Source organism: Hippoglossus hippoglossus, chromosome 16, assembly GCF_009819705.1.
Source record: "Hippoglossus hippoglossus isolate fHipHip1 chromosome 16, fHipHip1.pri, whole genome shotgun sequence".
Taxonomy (NCBI): domain Eukaryota; kingdom Metazoa; phylum Chordata; class Actinopteri; order Pleuronectiformes; family Pleuronectidae; genus Hippoglossus; species Hippoglossus hippoglossus.
This window is the reverse complement of record NC_047166.1, coordinates 5,898,631-5,918,298: the sequence shown is the minus strand read 5'-3', so window position 1 is coordinate 5,918,298 and position 19,668 is coordinate 5,898,631. Positions and strand designations below refer to the sequence as shown.

Genomic DNA, 19,668 nt, shown 5'->3' with positions numbered 1-19,668 from the left:
AGTATTCTGAGTCAGCTGCTTTCATGAACAGGAAGCACCTCAGTGTTGTTTCCCAGAATGACAGTTAATCTGGTTCTACCTTGGTTCGCTCAGGTCAAGATAAATATCCAAGAAATATAAACAAATTTAAAGCATGCATCTATTCCGCCTCCGGCCATCTCTGTCCTGTGTAATATTCATGCTCGAGAAATATGCTCATCAGTGACACTTCTCATCCAATCAGTGATCAGAAAACTGGTTGTCCTTGCACACAGTCAATAGCAGCCCATCAAATCAGTTTGTTATTTCACTGCCTTTCTACAGACTGTGGGTGGCTGAAAACTGCAATTATCTAGCCGGCCCATCATCCAACCTTGACAGAAACAAGACAAATCTATACAGCTCCCTAATGAGCACTGAGCACCGCTGCTGCCATTTGATTTGGGACTTAATTGTGATAATAATGAACAAATACACCCAGCGCTGGCTAAAATGGTTTTGTAAGCATTCAGCTAATTAATGGCCATTTGCCCACTGATGCCGTTGAAGGGGAAAATCACTAAGGAGGCACATTTTCCTCTCAACACACACAGAGATAGACAGCACTGTGTTGACCATGAAAACGGTCTGGTGAGCTTTCCATATAAAAGCTGTTGTCTTCCCTCTGGGGGAAACTCGATCCTGGCCAACAAAGGCCACTACATAAAAGATGATGTTGTCTTCCGGTGAGCTGCCTAAATTGTAGGTCATAGGCTTGATGGCATTATTCAGCCGTCTTGAAAGTATAACCGAAGCCATGTCACAACACGATAACAACAATGCAGACAGGCCAATCAGCAGCGACAGCACCGGGCAGCTCACACTGGCTCTCTAGTGATGCAGAGGAGGGAATAATTGGCAAAGCATTGGCAGTAAATATTCCTGAGGCCACACATTGCCAAGACGCAGGGAGGAGGAAAATAAAAGAAGAGAGACAAGAAGGAGGAATAACAAAGTCAGTGACGGTTATTCAAAAAAAAAATTCCAACGAAGACCCAACTAAAAAATAAGTAAGGAGGAAAAGGAGAGGGAAGACATATGGGGACGATCAGGTGTCCTGGCCCACTGTAATGTGTTGCCGATACCCTGTGAACACAGCCACGCATGTTGTTTCTGACCAATTAGGCAGGCATAAAGGCAGGAGGCTGGAACTCAGCTGGGGGCTCAGAGAGTCTGCTGGTTACATCTAGGCCAGTGTGTCTCTCTGCTCACTCCACTTCTTTCCTATTTCTGCCTGAGCAGCGAGGCCAAAGAGAGGAGGCTGGGGGTAGATGGGAGGGACGATTTCATTTGGCACCTAGCGAGGGATGTCAAGCAGAGCCCGCAGCAAACGAGGCCACCCCTGGACCTTTCATCTTTCATCATGGACTTTCTTCATCTGTAGCACGCACAAAGTCGCACATTGGAACACGCACACACACACACACACACACACACACACTCATTACACACTGCATGAAGCAAGCAAAAACTGGATTTGGCTCAAAGTGGCTGTGCCATTTGCTGAAAGTGTTGCAGGATGCCGAGGGTCCATGTGCATTTATAGAAGAACAGTCAGCAGGCTGCTTATCCGTTGAAAATGAGCTAATAATGTTAGCAAGAGCAGTGGAAAGTTTCGGGAAAACACAGAGAGCGACTATGTAGGTTTTTGGGTGAATCTGGACGTATCGAAGTCAATACACAGGAAGGGAACCCCCTGAAATTTGTGAGGACCCAGTCAGTAGTGAATCTGTGCATTTTCCAGTCATCACAAGCCTTCAGAAGCCAGGATTTAGAGGTACACACACAATGACCCCATTATGTCAGCACTGCCGTTAAGTCAAGATAAATGGGCTTCAATGGAACTTACTGGAACATCACAGCAATGGAAAGAGGGACACAGTGTTAAGGAGATTTTTGAGAGTCTGGGTGATGAAACCTGAGAGCAGCGTTAATCTACTTTCAAGGGAGGGAAAAAAAACAAACAGAAAAAACCAGACGACTGCTGCCATACAGAGTCGCCCAATCACAGCTCTTTGCGCTCCTCTGTTTGACAAGGAGGTCAAAATGTGGACAAATTCTGGTGCAGGACATGACACTCTGCTTTTACTGGGAAGTGACGCAAAACCCCGGAGGCTACAGTAAACAGAGACAGGAGTCGGGGGCGGGCTTGGACAAATAGAGCAAACAAATAGGCTGGTCAGGCCTAACCCTAACCCTAAAGACTCTGCAAATATGGAAGTGAAAACTGGATTTTTATTGTGCAAGAAGGAAAAACATCTGCAAACCGTCTTTAAAGAAAAGCTGAGGATCACATGTATTGTTCACATGCACCAAGCCCCCGCCCACACACACACAACACAGCATTCGACCAGTAACCCTAATGTTGTTCAATTCTGGGCAAACAGTAGAAACTTACTGGCCTCTCAAGGGAGAAAGGCATTTAATTTATTCAAGATGTGATCCTCCACTTCCACCACTGACCCACACACAAACACACACGTACACAAATAGTCCACAGAAAAAGCCCACACCTAAATAAACAAATATGCCCCCACAAAGCAGCCAGTGTGCATCGCGTAGCTCTCTACAAAGACTGCACTTGCACAAGAGGTATGTCCACACACAGACGCACACCTTTTGGGAAGCATGCCTCAACAGAGACACTCACCCTGAAGTTAGTGGCTCGACCACAGAGGGAATGGGGGTGGTGGAGAAAACTGCACTGAAGGCAAGAAGGATATTAGCTAACATCTCCCCCTTTTTACCTCACATCCTCCCCTTTTCCTCTCTCCATTCCACCCAATCTCTCTCTCCTGCAGTGATTGCCTGGGGGGGAAAGACCTGGTGTTGTAAAGCTTAATCAGCTTTTTATCGCCCACTGAAAAACAAGCTTCTTTGCTGGGCCGGGATGTTTTTGCCTGACATTTCTCTGTCTCAGTGTTATTCTGCGGAGCACGAGATTTCCTGGATGCAGCTGCTTTGGCCTTTCGGGTCATCTTTCAGCCCGAGGTCCAGCCCTGACTGTCCTACATTGTTTTTAATTGTGTCCATGCAGGCCAGGGGCTGTGTGCTGACTTCAGGGGACAGAAAGACAAGAGTTAGCTATAAAGGAAGGAAATCAATACTGTCGTTTTCTAGCAAGCAAGCTTTGCATTGGGCAACACCGCCTCAGCACGTAGTCATTGACCTGTTGAAGCAGGTTGTTCAGATTTTTAACTGTAATTTGAAACTGGATTTTAAAACCTCTCCATCCACACAAGAATTTTAGCTCTGTATGAGGAATAATCCCCGTCCATATTAACACATATCACCTGACCATTCATGAACACAGGGCAAAGACAGTTGGTTGCTAAGTTACAGAAAATACTACCGATGAGAAACAGCAATAGTGAAAAATAAGACGAGAGATTTCTTTTTTTTGAACCAACAAAGTGGTGGAACTGTTACGGACAATTTGCAATGAATGCTGGTAAAAAATAAATAATAATAAGGAAGTGAATGCCACTGTTTTTTTCACTTTTTTGTTCTCCACCACATGCATAAGAATGAGGATGATGTGATAAACATTCCAGCCAAACGTTCCACATTATGGCGACAACAAAGAATAGCTTATTTGGCGCTTCTGTTAAGTCAGTATGACACATTTTATTCTCAAAGGGTTTCACAACGGATCTACAGACTCTGGTGCCAACTGTAGCAGCTACCAGTTTATCAGTTAAGGAAACTAAGAACTGCAAGGAACTATCAGAATAAATGTGTTTGCATGATAAACAGGTTGCTCAGTAAACCTTATTCTACCCATAATGAAATGAGTTCAACTTTAACTCAGTGTTATATACATTATTATAATGCTGTACTTTCAATACACACTAAAAAGTCCAATAATACTCCTGGATAATATCAGTACAGTAAGTAATGAGTTAATAGAAACCAACAAATTGTATATTGCTTTAAGACAAGGTTGCACAACTGCCTCTCTTTGTGTATATTTATTTCTTGTACATTCAGCCTTTAACAGAAATTGCAAAAAATAATAAATATGACCCTCCTAAGTGGGTTTTTTGGAATATATCAGGGTGGTAGATCTCGGCTTACGTTTTGAATTAAAAAGTGATCTTGGGCTCGAAAAGGTTGGTGACCACTGCTTTAAGAGAATAACCCACTGGGTTAATGTGATTCAGACAAATTAGTTGCAAAAGAAATGATAGTGAGAACTGTATTTCCAGTACTGTAACGAGTTGGAAAACTCAACCCTACCCTTGACTCATTATTATTATTAGCTGCTCATAATGTTAACAACCTGGGATGTTGCTCTACTATTGTAATTACGTTCGCCATCTGAAACTATGCCAACAATGGCCATATAACAAGAGCACTTAAACGTCTAAGAAATTAGATTAAGGGGTCAGTTTCTTCTTGTGTGGCAGAGAGGGGCTGATAATATCGGCCCTTAGCTGCAATTATCTTGCACAATATATCGATATCAAGCAGCTCCGACAACTGACTCCCCCACATAAACAGACCAAAAGACCACTATGGGCTCACATTCCAAACACCAGCCGCTGACATTTGCACAGCTTCCACAGAGAGGGAGAACACAAATGTTCCTCTGCTCTGTGGGGCCGCTAGCCCTTTCTCGAGACTTTGTTCATCTTCCGCTTCTTTCTTCTTGCTCAGCAGACGGCCATTTTCCCAGCCCAGACTGAAGGTTGTTTGGCACACCTGATTCGTAGCGGGAGACAGAGGGGGAATGAGGGGTGGAGGAAGGTCATGGTTCTCAGAGGCAGCCAGAAGGCGCCGGCTTAACGGCAGCATTTTATTCACACAGACACCCAGCTCAGTGGTCATTACCGCTATACGGGGATTTCAGGTTTAGCTACAAACTCACCTATTTGGGGTTTTTGTTAGGTTTTGCCTCCCTGTTTTTGTGTGATGTGGCAGTGAAATTCATGTTGTATGGGTGAATTTGTTACTTTCCAGTTTTTTCATACTCCTGACACTGTAAAATAAATACTTTACATCATAGCTTCTACCTTTAAGTGTGGATCAGAAGTACTTAATTTACATTAAATTGTTGTAGTTTATCTCTCAGGAGCAAAGTAAATAATTTTTAAACATTTCCTCTTACTTTTTTTAAGAGTAGCAAGGTGCAGTGAGACACCATCGTTTTTAACTGAAGGACATTTTCACTGAAATGTACTGTAGATGCTCGGTGGTTGCTGTTTTTTTAAGTAAACTTGACCTTTGACCTCCCTAAAGAAATTGGCCTACATAGGTCAAAAATGCAAACCACGTTTTCAACTTTTTCTCTGGAAGCAAACAACTCAAAACTAAAACTGCAAAGAACCAGGGGATTGTTAAGATTATATTTTCTGTTGAAACCTAAAAGTAGTGAACTGAATCTTTGGCAAAATGTCCCTTCAGCTGTTTCCTTAGAAACGGAACTTATCAGATGAGCTGTTTATATTCAGAGAGTGAAACTAAATGATAACGGTTTAAGCAAATGTATCTTTAACTTACGTCTTTTCAGCATAATGGACTTTTCGTTATGCCTGACTGGTGCAGATACTGGTATAAGAGATTTGAAAAACAACAAATTCATTTTAGATAAAAAATTTAAACAAGGCAGACATTTGATATGTCTGTGAAAGACTCATATCTGCCCATTGTTATTGGCCAACCGTTAAATCCATTGGGCACTCGGTTAAACTGCTTTGTTGTTCAAATAACATGGAGGAGGGTTACTAGGATGATGCTTATTATTCTGAATTTCACACCCACAGCAGTTGGAACCGATGCACCTCATTTGATTGTTGTAAGTCTACACAGTGATGCAGGTGGGCTTGTAACTGGATGGATAAACACTGTGGCAACACCTCCAACCAAAACTGTCAAACTCCACATTTATACCCCATGCAGCAAGTGAACACAAACGCAACACTCGCAAACACACAAGCGGGACAAAGAAGCCCTGAGGACTTGCATTGCTCCACTGGAGGAGGCTCTGCCACGAGAGGCTGCAGCGCGTCTGTCCTGTCACTGCGGTGCTTAGCTGTCGGCTCCACCCCCCCCCCTGTGCTGCTTACCTTCTCCCCACGTGAAGGCATCATATGTTAGAGGCCACATTATTATGTATTTTCCAATTTCCTCGAGCAAGGCCCCTCATTTGACTGCACCGGCAGATCTGTGTTAAACACTCAGCAGATTAGAGAGAAAGCAAATCTCAGGTTTTATGCAAACTGCCTTTTTAATGCTTGCTAGTCGTTTGATGTATGTGATGCTGTAGAGACCAACAGAGGAGAGAAAGAGATGGAGGCTATAGTCTGTGAATGAGCCTCCGCCCTTGAATTGCTACAGAGCGCCGATCATTCATTGATGTCTCCTTTGCTCCGCCGGTGCATTTGTTTGGATGTGCTACCTCGGCACTCCTGCCATCCAGTATTTTTATTACTTTACTCTATAAGTTCCAGCCTTACTTAAGAAAATGTGCATGCAGAACAAGACACTCTCCTGTTGCTCCAGGTGCACATTTTTCTGGTGCGGTCAACGCAATCCAGCCTCTCATGCTGGAGCCAATGAGGCAGAAACATAGCATCACAGGCAACCCAGTGAGCCACGACATCACAGAATTACAAAGAGGAAGCTGTTTGAAAATGATCATCTTCGCCCTGCTGAGGACATTTGGAGGAGAATGAACTATATCCACTAGAAGGGAGCTGCAGGATTAGGTAAACAGCGTTTGTTGGCATCCTGGGGGCCCGAGCTAGTGGTGGGCTGCCTTCAAACATTTGCCTTGTGTGATCAAGCAGTCATTGTCCCTTGTTTCACCCTCTCTTGGCAGTGGGTGCACACACACAGAGGAGGAAGGTGGGGAGTCTGCTTTCTAGTTGCTGGCATTTGTGAAAAACGATGCCCATTCAAAGTTTGGGCATTGAGGCCGTCTGTGGGCTGAGCCAGACTCTTTCTTTTGGCTTCAGGAGGGGATCCCCTCTTTCTACATTCCCTTACAGCGGGGGGAAAAAAACACTGCTTTTACAGAGCAGCTCGGTCTGTACACCGCAACTCAAGCTGAGAGACTGACAACTAAAAATTCAGCCCTGCATTATATTTAGTGCTTCACAGGAATACACATCAAAACATGTTAGTTTCATTGTTTCTATGACTCTTTGGTTTTACATCTATAAAACGTGGACAAAGTGCAGGCTCGCAATGTGTCAGCATGTGCTGGCAGCATGAAATGTGAGCCTCCAGGAAAAAAAGGAGAAGTCATCTGGAAGGCTGCCAGCAGGCTGGAGACAGTGGGAACTGTAGCAACAACAATAGGATACGGACACGGACACGAACACAGCGGCATGCAATGCCTGTAAGCAGGGACTGTTTGTTCTCTAATGCCTTAATAAAGAGCTTCATTCAAGGACACGCAATTAATATTCTGCAACGATAATTAGGCAAAATAGGGCGTGGTGGAAAAATAACCAATGATTACGACCGCAGGGAACAAACTTTGCCAAGCTCAGCTTAACAGACCGGCTGAGCAAAGTTACACTGACATTCACTTGAAAGAGCATCAACGGGACAAGCTATGAGTCAGTGAGAGCTCAGTGCACAAGGGCAAATAACCCTGTCTGTCCTCTGACGCCTCAGTTATCATGGAGCACTTCACCTCTAGGTATGGAAGGCATGTGAGCAGCAAGAGAGGATGACAGCAGGCTTGAAGTGAGAGTGACAGCAGGACTTATCCATGTCACATGCCAAGGATGAAACCCATCTGCACACACTGCCCATTGGCTTCCCCGCCTTCACTCCCACTCGTTTTCCTCCACCCCTCCTCCTCCTCCTCACCAGCCTCGAGTGGGTACAGATGTGTGAGCCACAGACGCTCCCACTCTGGAGCCCTTATTGGACCCACAGGGCTCAACACAGGCTGGCAGACAGCTTGAAGAGCTCCTGGCCAAAGGAGCACACACAGTCACATCATTTTGCAGGCGATTGTGTGAAGGAGTTGGAGGTGCGACAGCTAAATGCAGGACATTTTATCAGGCACGCTGACATGATGGAAAGTGTTTCATAACAGCGGACATAAAGACAAATGTATTGATTTGATTCATATACAAACAAAGTAAGATTATATTCGGAAAACACAGACTGTCCTGCTGAAGGAAAGTAAACATGCAAACGACCTCCCGTGAAGAAATAATTAAAGGTTGCCTCACGTTCTTTCTCTCCGAACACTTGTCAACTCCAACTCGGGCCCGTTCATAGAATATTAGGCTTCATCTAAACTCAGCTACACACAGAAACGTCCAAGTCATCCATTCCACATCTTCATTAATAGAAACCCAACAGGAATTCATCAACCAAAAAAAGGCAAAGGCACCGGGTAAATTTAGCCGAGTTGATATGATTGAAAGGGATTTGTATTTTGTCTGTTTGACAGCAGCTTGGCAAACAACTGTCCCGCTGCTTCTATAGAGACACTGTCGGTACTGTCAGACAAAAACTTCAACAGCGGAAATATAGCTTCTTTCAAGTGTGCATCCCTAGGTTTATTTATATCGGAATTTGACAGACAACTATTCAACTGTCGTGTTTTATTTTGAGAGCATGATTCATTTATGAAAAGACTGAAACATGTTTAATTCATGTGCATTTAAAAAGCCACAGAAACAAGATTGTCATTGTGGGCAAAGAAGATTAATCTCATCTTGCACAGATAACAGTTGTCCTGGATTCACCCCACAGAAAACATTGTTTACTTCCCTTGTAATTCCACAGAACAAATAACGCTACAACATGTCACCTGTCCACATCCAGCAGAAACGTTAAACTACCATGTGCCTCCCTGCAGGGTCACCGTCATAGCTTTAATTAGATATTATTACTCATAGCAACTGCCCTGGAAACACCCCCAACACAGTTCCTGATTTTTCCTCTCTTTATTATCAGTCTGTACGTCCCCTGCGATTCCGTAGGACTTAGGACGCTACGTCATGTCATCTCATGAAACATGAAACTGCCATGATCCCCCTGCAGGGTCACCATTCCTGCCTCTCTGATCAGATGCTTTGATCAATGTGATTGATTAAATATAATTTAGCATCTTGCAGAGAATGTCCTGCACCTCACAAAAACATAGTTCCGGATTTGTATTCACTTTAAACTTGGTATCAACTTCCCTTGTTATTCCACACAACCAATGAGGCTACTACATGTCACCTATGTCCCCCTCCTGCTGAATTATGAAACTGTCATGATCATGCCATGGGTCACTACCTCATCCTTACCCCTCTGATTATCCGATTGTGAGGGATTAGATATTCATCATCTTGCACAGGTAATGGCTGTCCTAGATTCCCCTCCAGAATTAAACACAGCTCCTCTTTTTCAATCTCTAATTCCGTTGTAATTCCCTGTCCCTCTCCTGTAGAAAAACCTAAAACTGCCAGGATCCCCCTGCAGGGTCACCATCTCACCCTTGTCTCTAAGATGTGTTGATCAATGTGATCGCTAAGATATCCATCATCTTGCACAGATACAAGCTGATTCCACACACCCAATGAGGCTGTCACCCATCCCCTCTATGCAGACACTTTAAACAGTCATGATCGTGTAATGCAGGCTCATCCTTACCTCTTTGACTTTCACCCGGCGCTCCTCGGTCTTGGGGTCGCTCGGCTTGCCGCCGTCCCTCCCCAGCGGGGGTTTGAGCAGACACCTGGTGAACTTCTGGTAACTGAAAGTATCCGAGCCGGCGGCAGCGCGGTCGGAGGAGGTCACTCTCTCCGAGGCGGACTCCGTCCTCGACCGGGACAGAGTCAGGTCCTCCTGCGCTCTGTCCCCGGCCAGCCGCTCCTCCGTGGCCTCAAGAGAGACGGGCGGTTTGCGGCTGAGGCTCTTCAGCTTGGTGCTGGTCTCCCTCTTGGCGGAGGTCACACCCCGCGGGGGCTCCGGCTCCTTGCCGGCTCTCTTCAGGTGCTCCCGGGCATCGTTCTCGGACCCGGAGCCGACGGTGACCGGCTGCGTCTCTGTCTTGGACAGGAAGATGCGTTTTAGCCGGACCGAGTCAGGCAGAAAGAAGAGGGCCCCGAAGCAGAGTGTGATCAAACCCGAGAGAAAGAGCAGAAAGACGAATTTCTGGGACAGGCGCAGCCCCATGCCCGATGCCGACACACCGGGCAACTTTCGGAAAACCATTGAAAACTTTTTCTTGGAGACGTTGCAATGCAGGGTTTCTCAGCACAGGGCTGTGACAGAGTCCGCTCTGTGGCGAGCAGCCGATCTGCTGCCTCCAAACATAAAAACACACACCGTGGATAAGCGGGATTTTGAACACACCCCCGTGACACTTGCAGAGGTTCAGAGGTTCAAAGGCTTTATTGTCATAATTGCAGAGCAGCATAAACCGCTTACCTCGCTATCCACTGGATCTGCATAAGGTTAGGGCCCTGCCTACATGTACAACACACACCTACACCTCTGTGGGGGGGGTTCATCTACACAACACAACCACTGACACCGACAGACTGCAGGTTTTTTTTAAAACAACACTAGTCATAAAAACAGCACAGGGCTCCGGGGCTGGCGGATAAATGGCACTGAAGCGCTGAGCTGTATATTCAAGGAATAACAGGATTACTGGAGCATGCGCCCGTGCGAGGACGTAAATGCACTTTTACGAGGGATAATCACGCGTCTCGCAGTCTGTCAGGCCCGTGAAACAAAGTTGTGTCTCGGTGCATTATTTCCACGCCGTGCAAACCGTCAATAACACGCTGCCCTACGGTGCAGAACCTCAGGCGTGCAGCATCTCTTTCCCTGTCTCCGGTTGTAAGCTGCTGCTGCTGCTGCCGCCGCCGCCGGACCCACGTTGCTGCATCATAAGCCCCTGAAATCCCATTTAAAAAAACCCACGAGAAGAAACCACCGCGCGTCGTTTCGTTTTGCATCTATGCGGTGCAGCTGGCGGACGGAAACGCGTGGATCGTCATGTCGCCCTCCGCCTGTCAACACGCGCTCCTCCCGGTGCAGCCTCCCCGGCTTCCCCCCCTTCTCTCTCCGCTGGCGTCAACACGCCGGGCGAAGCGGATCGGCGGATGGCATGGAAGAAGGCAAGGGTTTTTTTTGTCCCGTGTGAAGTTATCCTAGCCGCCCCAGTCCAAAATCCGGAGAATAAACAAGATCCACCAGTTTCCCCACAAAGACTGACACACCACCACCGCCGCTGCTTCTGCTTCTGCTTCTGCTGCCGCCGCGTCGTCGCTCCGGTGCCGGTCTCCCTCCTGCTCCCTCTCGGCGGCGCACTTGTGTCGCTACGCCGCTTGCGTAAAAAAAGAGGCGAGAGGAGAGGGGCTGGAAATGTAACATATAGTGCAGGCAGAGATAGGAGGAGGAAGGAGGGAGGAGGGAGGAGGAGGATGATGATGAGGAGGAGGAGGAGGAGACGGAGACGGTCCGACGCTCCACAATCCGGTGGGCTGGTCGGATTCCGAGCTGGATATTCACGGCGGTTTATGAAAACACAGTTAAGCCGTTTGAGCCGCTCGGACAAAAGGCGGAGAGAGGGTCTGATGGAGCCTCACGTTAGGAACACATCCACAGAGAGAGAGAGGAGGGGGGGAGAGGAGTGTGTTTAATCCCGGAAAAGCCTCCACAAGAGGGGGATGTATCTGCTTCAGTCCCGAGGAATTAAATTAGCCAAATTAGCCCGTAAACACACTCATTATCCGCCTCTGTTGGGCAAGATACGGCTGCATCACCTTACCCCCGGTCCATTAGGGGGAACCACGGAGACAACCCCAACTCATTAATCATTTAAATTATCTCTTAATTCACTTTCTTTTGGGCTAAACCTGTTGCTAGCTCCCCAATTAGCACATAGCTAGCTAGTTAACGGCTTTACCCCCAGGTGAGTTCGTCACTGACGTAAAAAAAAAACAGTAGCCAGAAGTTTAAAAGAGCTCATTAAACCTTTTTTAAAAACACTCACCATTGTCTTATGACATTTCTTGGTTCACTAAAGACTCTTTTATCAAACAGGAATCAAACAAACAGCTAAAGTTCAGTGGTTTGGACGTTAACAAAGATTTTCTGACAGGTTTCCGGCAGCTACTTCCTGTTAGACTAATTCCGCACCAGGAAGTGATGGATCTCGCTGATTGGTTGATTGGAAGTTAGCGTCACCAAAAACCTTTTGAAGTTATTGTTCTGTTGTTATTCATCATATTTGGATAATTCATTCCTATATTTTTCTTATAATTGATGATACTTGTCTGTTTTTGTTATTTGACCGATATTTTATTTATTTTAATTGATATATGTAATTTGATGTTAAGTTTGACTGTATCATCCAATCGTGTCGATTGTCCGTGACTGATTAAAGTTAGCATCACCAACATATATTTTTTATTTTCTTTAAATACTTACTTCTTCACTTTCTTGAGCATGAGATAAAGTATGTGTAGTCCATACAGGTGAATTTATATTGCTTTATATTTTTATATTCTGAATAATTTCCAAAAAGCACTAAGGAATGTCCATTTTTTGGTATTCTTCATTACATTTGGGTCAAAAGTTCCTACGCAATCTGGAAAGTCAAAATAATAATATCAATAATAATCAAACTTCATAAGGTGTAGAAGTCTCCAGTTTTGGGTCAAATATGGGACATATACAAGCAAAAATGAATAAAACCTCTACTGATTAATAATTGCGTCCACTTACCAGCCTTTTCTGCAGCTTTCAGCCATATTACAGGGGCTTCATCAGGGGATGGAGTTTCCTCTGTTGTCATGGAGACAGAACTGTTGGCATGCAAGCTTGGTAACCGTTCAGATTTAGCTCCATGACTGAGCAAACTCCATCTGCTGATGAGGACTGTGCGGTACGCTTAAAATCTATTATTCTCAAACTAATAATTCCGAGGGTCGAGTGGACTTCTGTGCCCGATTTACAAGTTTAAGTTTGCCGAGCACTTTGAATCGTGCTCGGAGTTTCACCGACGTACGGGCAGTTTATAAAAGTGTGTTTACATAACGTTGACACAAGCAAGATAGCAGCTAAACTGTAAACACAGTGTTTTCCCAGGGTTAAATAAGACAGATGGGCCCGGGAGTTGGCCATTACTGAAGAGCCCGCGCAGCACTATTCAACTAATGGGTCTGAGAGCAGGAGCGAAGAAAACAAATGTATGATCGGTTTCAGTATTGGACTTTAATTGCAAGTCCCCCCCCCCCCCCCCCCCCCCCCCCCCCCCCCCCACGACTCCTCACCGAAAGGCCTCCGTTGTCATTGTGTTGCCTCAGGTTTTCCTCAGAATCATTGTATTCAGCGTAGATCATCAATGTCATCAGCAGTCCTGACGATGTGTGTGACGTCTGATGAAGCACACGTCGTCCTCTCTCCCTCCTCCCGTGTCCCCCTCTGTAGTTGGAACATTTCAGTGTGACAGTGGATGCGCCTTCTTCCTACATTTTCAACATTTCCAATGAAACCCTAAGCACTTTTTAAACATTGTGACGCATGAAACTCCTTGGGCTCTTCCTTTTTTTTGTCACTGTCAGTTCCGTATGGTGGGATGAGCTAATGCAACGGTAATTTGTACCGGATTTGACCCCACATTTCCACTGCTAAGCCGTCTCCCTCTGCAGCCCTAATTGAGTCAGAGTGGTTGTCTGTACTCTACAGAACAGAGGGAGAGACGAGAAGACAGAACTGTTGAATTAGCCTTTTTTTAAATTTTGTGATCCAAGAGCGTTTCCTCTGAGAGTAGGTAAATCTGTGAAGCATGTTGTGGGCTTCATCCCAGACAAAAGGACAGTGTGTAGTCAGAGAGAGGGGCTTTGTGACGGCTCAGTGTCTGGGCAGAATTAGACTTGAACGCTGTGTGTTTCATCACGTGCCATGAAATACACTTTTTAGGTTCCATCTAATGCAATCGACTACAACTCTCTCTGAAGTTATGAAGACACTTTTGACACTGTTACAGACGTCTGCTGTTGTGAGTCTTTCACAGTTTTCCAAGATCACATAAAGAAATGTGTTTATTTTCTTAATTCAATTCATGATATATCATATAATTCATTCAATTCATTACTATTGCTATTAACTATCTATCTATCTATCTATCTATCTATCATCTATCTATCTATCTATCTATCTATCTATCTATCTATCTGTCTATCATCTATCTATCTATCTATCTGTCTATCATCTATCTATCTATCTATCTATCTGTCTATCATCTATCTATCTATCTTTCGAGGCTAATTATTAGTATCTCTAATGTGTTATGGTCATCGACCCTAAAAAACTCATAGTGTTAATTCAAATACATGTTTTAACACTAAGATGGGGTCATATAGTTATCAGTGGTTGTTCCAGTATTCTGACCCTGTGATTAATACAAATTGGGAGGAGTAAAAAACTTGGAAACACCTCTAATATAATGTAGTAGTGTATATCAACCCCTTTAACTGAGTCCTCAACAATAAACAGAAGGGAATTTTGAGACAAAAACTGAACATTAAAATCAGAATTGATGGCCGAGCTGTTGCTTTATATCGTGCAGGTGTTTGTAATAAAGTGGCCAGTGTGTGTGTGTGTGTGTGTGTGTGTGTGTGTGTGTGTGTGTGTGTGTGTGTGTGTGTGTGTGTGTGTGGCACAGCCTCCGAAAACACCATTAATGTGGACATTTTAGATCAATTTTATCTTATGGATTATTCATATGTTGAATATATAATCTGCTGATTCCACCAAAATAAAATACCAACCGCTGCCCTTTTTTTAAAACAACTTAATAGACACATGGAGTCAGTATTTGTGGAAAGGACAAGTTATACATGAGTCCAGTCGGGGAGCTCGCATGAAACTGCATTGGCCCAGTGACAGCCCAGTTTATCACCAGGATGGATGAGTCAGGCGATGCAGTCTCACACTACCGTCAGGCAGCGGTGGAATCACAGCGCAGACGTTCCTCACTGAAAATAAATGGTTTATTCAGATAAATGGCTCCAACAAAAGGCCATTGCTTATATCATCTGCATTCGCTCCCAACACCACAGAAAACAACTGCTGCTGCTGTCCGGGCTGCAGTTTATGATTTCACAGCAGAAATGTCATCCGCGGTGACTGTTGGCTCTTCATCATGCAGCACAGGCACACACACACACACACACACACACACACACACACACACACAAACATACACACTGCATCCATAACATAACGGTGTCCCCTGTTATCTCGGCCAATTAACGTTACGTTTTCTTCTGTGTTTGTTTGTAAGTTAGCAGGATTTCGCAAAAACTACAGGATGGAGTTCATTCTCTATAACATTGTGTTTTTCAAACTTTTAATTGGTTTCTCAGAGAATTGTGTGTGAATCATGAAGGTTGGTATCAAGGAGTGTGAGCAATTTTGGTCCATTCATCCATATAACATATAGATGTAGTGGTTTCATAGGGGTGTGGCCTTGTGCCTGGAACTACCACCAATATGTTGCTAAGAAACGCAATGTGGTCTATAAGGTTTTAATCTAAGGGGACTGTGGGGCCTTGGTGGAGGTTTACGCTCTACTGAGTGTCATTCCAGGTCTTTTATGTACAAACATAGTCTCTAAGCATGGGATGGGATTCTGCTGCAGCATGTGAAGTTATCTAGATGTGATTGATAAGGACGCGGCCCTCAGTTGTTTAACCTTGTTATCAGACTGACTCACAGATTATCAGTGGCGAAGTGAATCCACAAACAGAATACACGAGGGGAACAGAAGCAACGATTTCCTTCTGTCTTTTTCCTAATCTTAATTGGCATTGATAGTGATCAGAGGAGAGATGTTCTGGAAGAAAACATCTTGCTGCACAAGACAAGGTCGGTGAATTTAAAATATAAAAACACTAATTAGGATTTGTCAAAACATTCGCATATTGATCACTAAGTTTCTCTGTGCGGAATATTTCTAAACTAGCAACGTTTTCTGCAGAGGCTCGAGCACTGTAACACGTCTCAATGAGATCCAGAAAACGTTTCTCCTCTTTTATTCAAAAATTCTATTCTGTCACGACCTGCATTGATGTTTTATTCATCAAACGAGACGCCAATGAAAAAGTCCCATCTCTGTGTTCTGCTCATTCCGATGCATCAAGCAGCCGGCAGAGACGTATTGTCCCATGTCAGCGTGTCCGGATTAATAATGTCACCATGTCCACTTGCTTTTTTTGGGGTTTCTTTAAGCATCGAGCTGGGCGCTTGATGTCGAGCTGTAAATATCAGGCTCACAGCGTTTTGGGATAAGGGTGTGACCCTGGTGCTTGATGCTGGAGATACACACAGGGACCCCCCTGTAACAACCCCCCCCCCCCCCCACCCCCCCCCCCCCCCCCCCCATGCACTCTGGGTCACATGACAGGATGTGACAGCGGCACCCGAATACTGATGAGTCTGGATCCCCTCATCTTACTGGCTGATTTGTTAAAAACGGTGTGTTAAAGTACCACAATGTCTAATTTGGGGCGGCTGTGGTTCAGGAGGCGGAGTGGGTCGTCAACTAGAAGGTCAGTGGTTCGATTCCAGTCTCCCCCATTCTGCGATACTGAACCTCAAACTACCCCTATCCTGATCCCAAATCTCAAAGTTATGTGTTAGTTATCTGCTTATTTTGCAGGAAGGCTCCGTGTCAGGTTATTTTCATTTAAATTCTGTAACTGGTTTATTTGGAAATCATTTAACAACTTCATATACTGTGTTTAATGTTGTAGTTTAGTTCATTTAAATAGTTTTGAAAAGATAAAAGGAAATAGATATGCATTTAAAAACACAAAATTGAGAATCAGCAACATCAGCAGAAAATATAACAATTTATAACAAAAAAACATTAACTTAAATTAACATTTAATTTTCATTAGCCGATCATGGGTTTTAAATGAGAAACTCTAACATTAAATCAATGTAATGGAGAAAAAAATGTTTAATGTTTTAGAGTAGAGGTTTAAAGTAGCATTAAATTAAAATTCCTGATAACAGACCTTCTGCTGGACTTCACTGACAGGATCAATGAACCCAAAACCCTGAACCTACTATGTTTAGTAGCTTCCTATATGTATGTGACAGATGTGTTGATAACATCCTTCACAGGCCTGATAACAGTAAAAATTTAATACAAGTACCTATAAATTATACAGCAAAAATAAGTCACAAACATTTCCCCCGCTGCATGTGCACGTCTTTGTTTATTGTGTGTGCATTTCTTTTGATAACACTGGATCTGAACTGGCAGGTTACGTCCCTCGTCCCTCAACATAAATAGAATAAAGCTCGGATGCGCCATCAGTGCAAATAGTATCAGCGGAAACAAGATGCTCAGCATTTATTGCTCTGCTGCGGATATATTTGTCTGTTCTGTTTATAGACGAGACAAACAGCAAATCTGCTCTTTGTGTTGTGTGTGTGTGTGTGTGTGTGTGTGTGTGTGTGTGTGTGTGTGTGTGTGTGTGTGTGTGTGTGTGTGTGTGTGGCCTCCATGTGACCCGTCTCCACCAGACTCACAATCAAAAACATTTCTCCTCGTGCAAACAAAATATTTTCAAAGCACATTTGCAGACGCTGAAAATCAGAGCGTTCACTTGTGAGGCTCGTTGGTGCAGATGGACTTTTTCTTTTATTGGTTAAACACAACAATTATCCAAACATTAGAGGGGGGGGGGGGGATATGGAGCATGTCAATGAGAGTGGATGCAAATAGAAAACACACCATTAAGCTCATGGAATGGGGCCACAGAAAACCTGACCCCCTCCCCAGTACAGCAATTAAGCGTCCCAGTATGTTTCCAGTGTGCTACAGTGAATTTAAAAGTGAGACAGTAGAAGCTTGTTCAGTGATGCTTTGACTTGTCAGGGAGCTCGGTGGACTTGTGGCAGCACACTGCCACATGCTGGTTCGTTTCTATATTGCAAGGAGGGCCCTGAGACCTCACCTTTTCATCTTTCAGCCTCTTTCACCCTCACTGACACTGAGTATGTTTTATATTCACTACACACGTGCATCGCTAAAAGACCGCAACACACCGTCAATCACGAAATAACGACAACACACAGCGTCCCTCCATTTGTTCAGCGGTGACTGAGGGTCGCGATGATTCAATATTCAAAACAAACAGCATCATTATACGTAAAGGGCAGCCACTCAGAACAATCAGAGGCAAATAAACAGGAGAGCTCTTATGCAAACACGACCAATTTAACCAGCTCCACCGTGATGGCCGTTCAGATGACACACAAATGAGACAGTGATGTAATTACAGCAAAAATTAAAGTGAGTGGACACTAATGAAAAGCTTTCAGGCTTATTTCCCACTGCAGCACAGAGGACGGGCAGGAAATGTTGTGGGTTGAATTCATGTTCTTGTCTTTATTCCACCAGAAAAAGAACCTGTGACATCACAGCCACTTACATTTGTTGTGTTCAATTAGCAGCTTCAGATTTAGTCCCAAGAGCAGCAGGTGAATTTCAATATTCATTACCACACAAAGAATTAATACATAATAATAATAATAGATATGAGAAAACACAAGATAAAATATGATATGCTAAGATAAGATAAGGTAAGATAAGATAAGGTAAGATAAAATATGATAAGCTAAGATGAGATGAGATGAGATGAGATAAGATAAGATAAGATAAGATAAAATAAGGTAAGATAAGAGAAGATAAGATAAGGCAGTAAACACAGTAAAATGAAATGAACACCTGTGATGCAGACTCATGTAAAACAACAACCAAGCACAATGTTGTTTGCTCGTTATGTCGTTGATCAGCTGATTTCACTCTTCACTTCCTGTTAATTCCTCTGGATGAATATCAGCTCAATGTCCACAAACACAAAAGAGGAGGATTCTCCAGTCGACAACAATTCCAGTCTCAAATAAGACTTTCAGAAAAATGACACTGGAGTGTTCTTTTCAAACTGCAGCATATCTATTGCAGACATATTACACAGTGAATGCAGTCGTCAAACTGAGCTGGTGAAGAGGCGTTGTGATTTCCTCATCAAAACAGAAACAGAATAAATAAAGTATCTGAGGCGACCACAGCCCCCCCTCTCTCTCTGGATATCTCTCATCCTCCACACAAACAGCTCAGGGACGATATCACACGTTAACGAGGCCGACAGTTCATCCTCAGTTTATTAGACTCAACAAAGTGTCCAATTATAAAATGTCCCCGACACACACATCTGAATCATCCCTTCTGGTTTACAGTTGGGACTCATTCGGAATCTGCTGTGTTTATTTGCAGGAGGAAGAATAATTACACTGTGTGGGATTCGGCCTCCGGGCCAGAGAAAAACTAACATTTCAGGTCGGAGCGAATGAGTTGATCCTGCACGGAGGTCGACTTCCAGTTCCTCACACGACAACTGCAGGACACACGAGGAAGGGGAGGTTTACTTTATCTGATTTGATGGGGACGGAGCTCATAGATCAACACACATAATACTGTAAATGAGCCAGAGGTAGTTGCCTCCAAGGTAATTGGCCATTATAAAGTTTTCACTCCTGTGTGTTAAACAAGTTTACACAAAAACAACTGAACAGATTTCCTCTGAACTTGGTGGAAGTGTGTGGTTCGAGTCAGGAAAGAACCCATTAGATTTTGGTGCGGATCCAGGATTT

At 44.2% G+C, this 19,668-nt stretch overlaps 2 protein-coding genes across 5 annotated transcripts in view; both read right to left on the bottom strand.

Annotated features, from left to right (window-relative positions):
* The window catches only part of LOC117777415 (mannosyl-oligosaccharide 1,2-alpha-mannosidase IA), a 169,447-nt gene extending 157,853 nt beyond the window's left edge, over positions 1 to 11,594 (bottom strand). For all 4 annotated transcript variants that reach the window (XR_004616602.1, XR_004616603.1, XM_034612195.1 and 1 more), the window contains exon 1: positions 9,631 to 11,594. Coding sequence is in view for 2 of the 4 variants with exons in the window: in XM_034612195.1 (XP_034468086.1) it covers positions 9,631 to 10,194 (564 nt within the window). In the remaining 2 variants the exon portion in view is untranslated. The remainder of the gene's footprint in view (positions 1 to 9,630) is intronic.
* Positions 1 to 19,668, bottom strand: part of LOC117777400 (hemicentin-1-like) — a 1,765,934-nt gene that overhangs the window by 1,049,465 nt on the left and 696,801 nt on the right. The window lies entirely within an intron of this gene.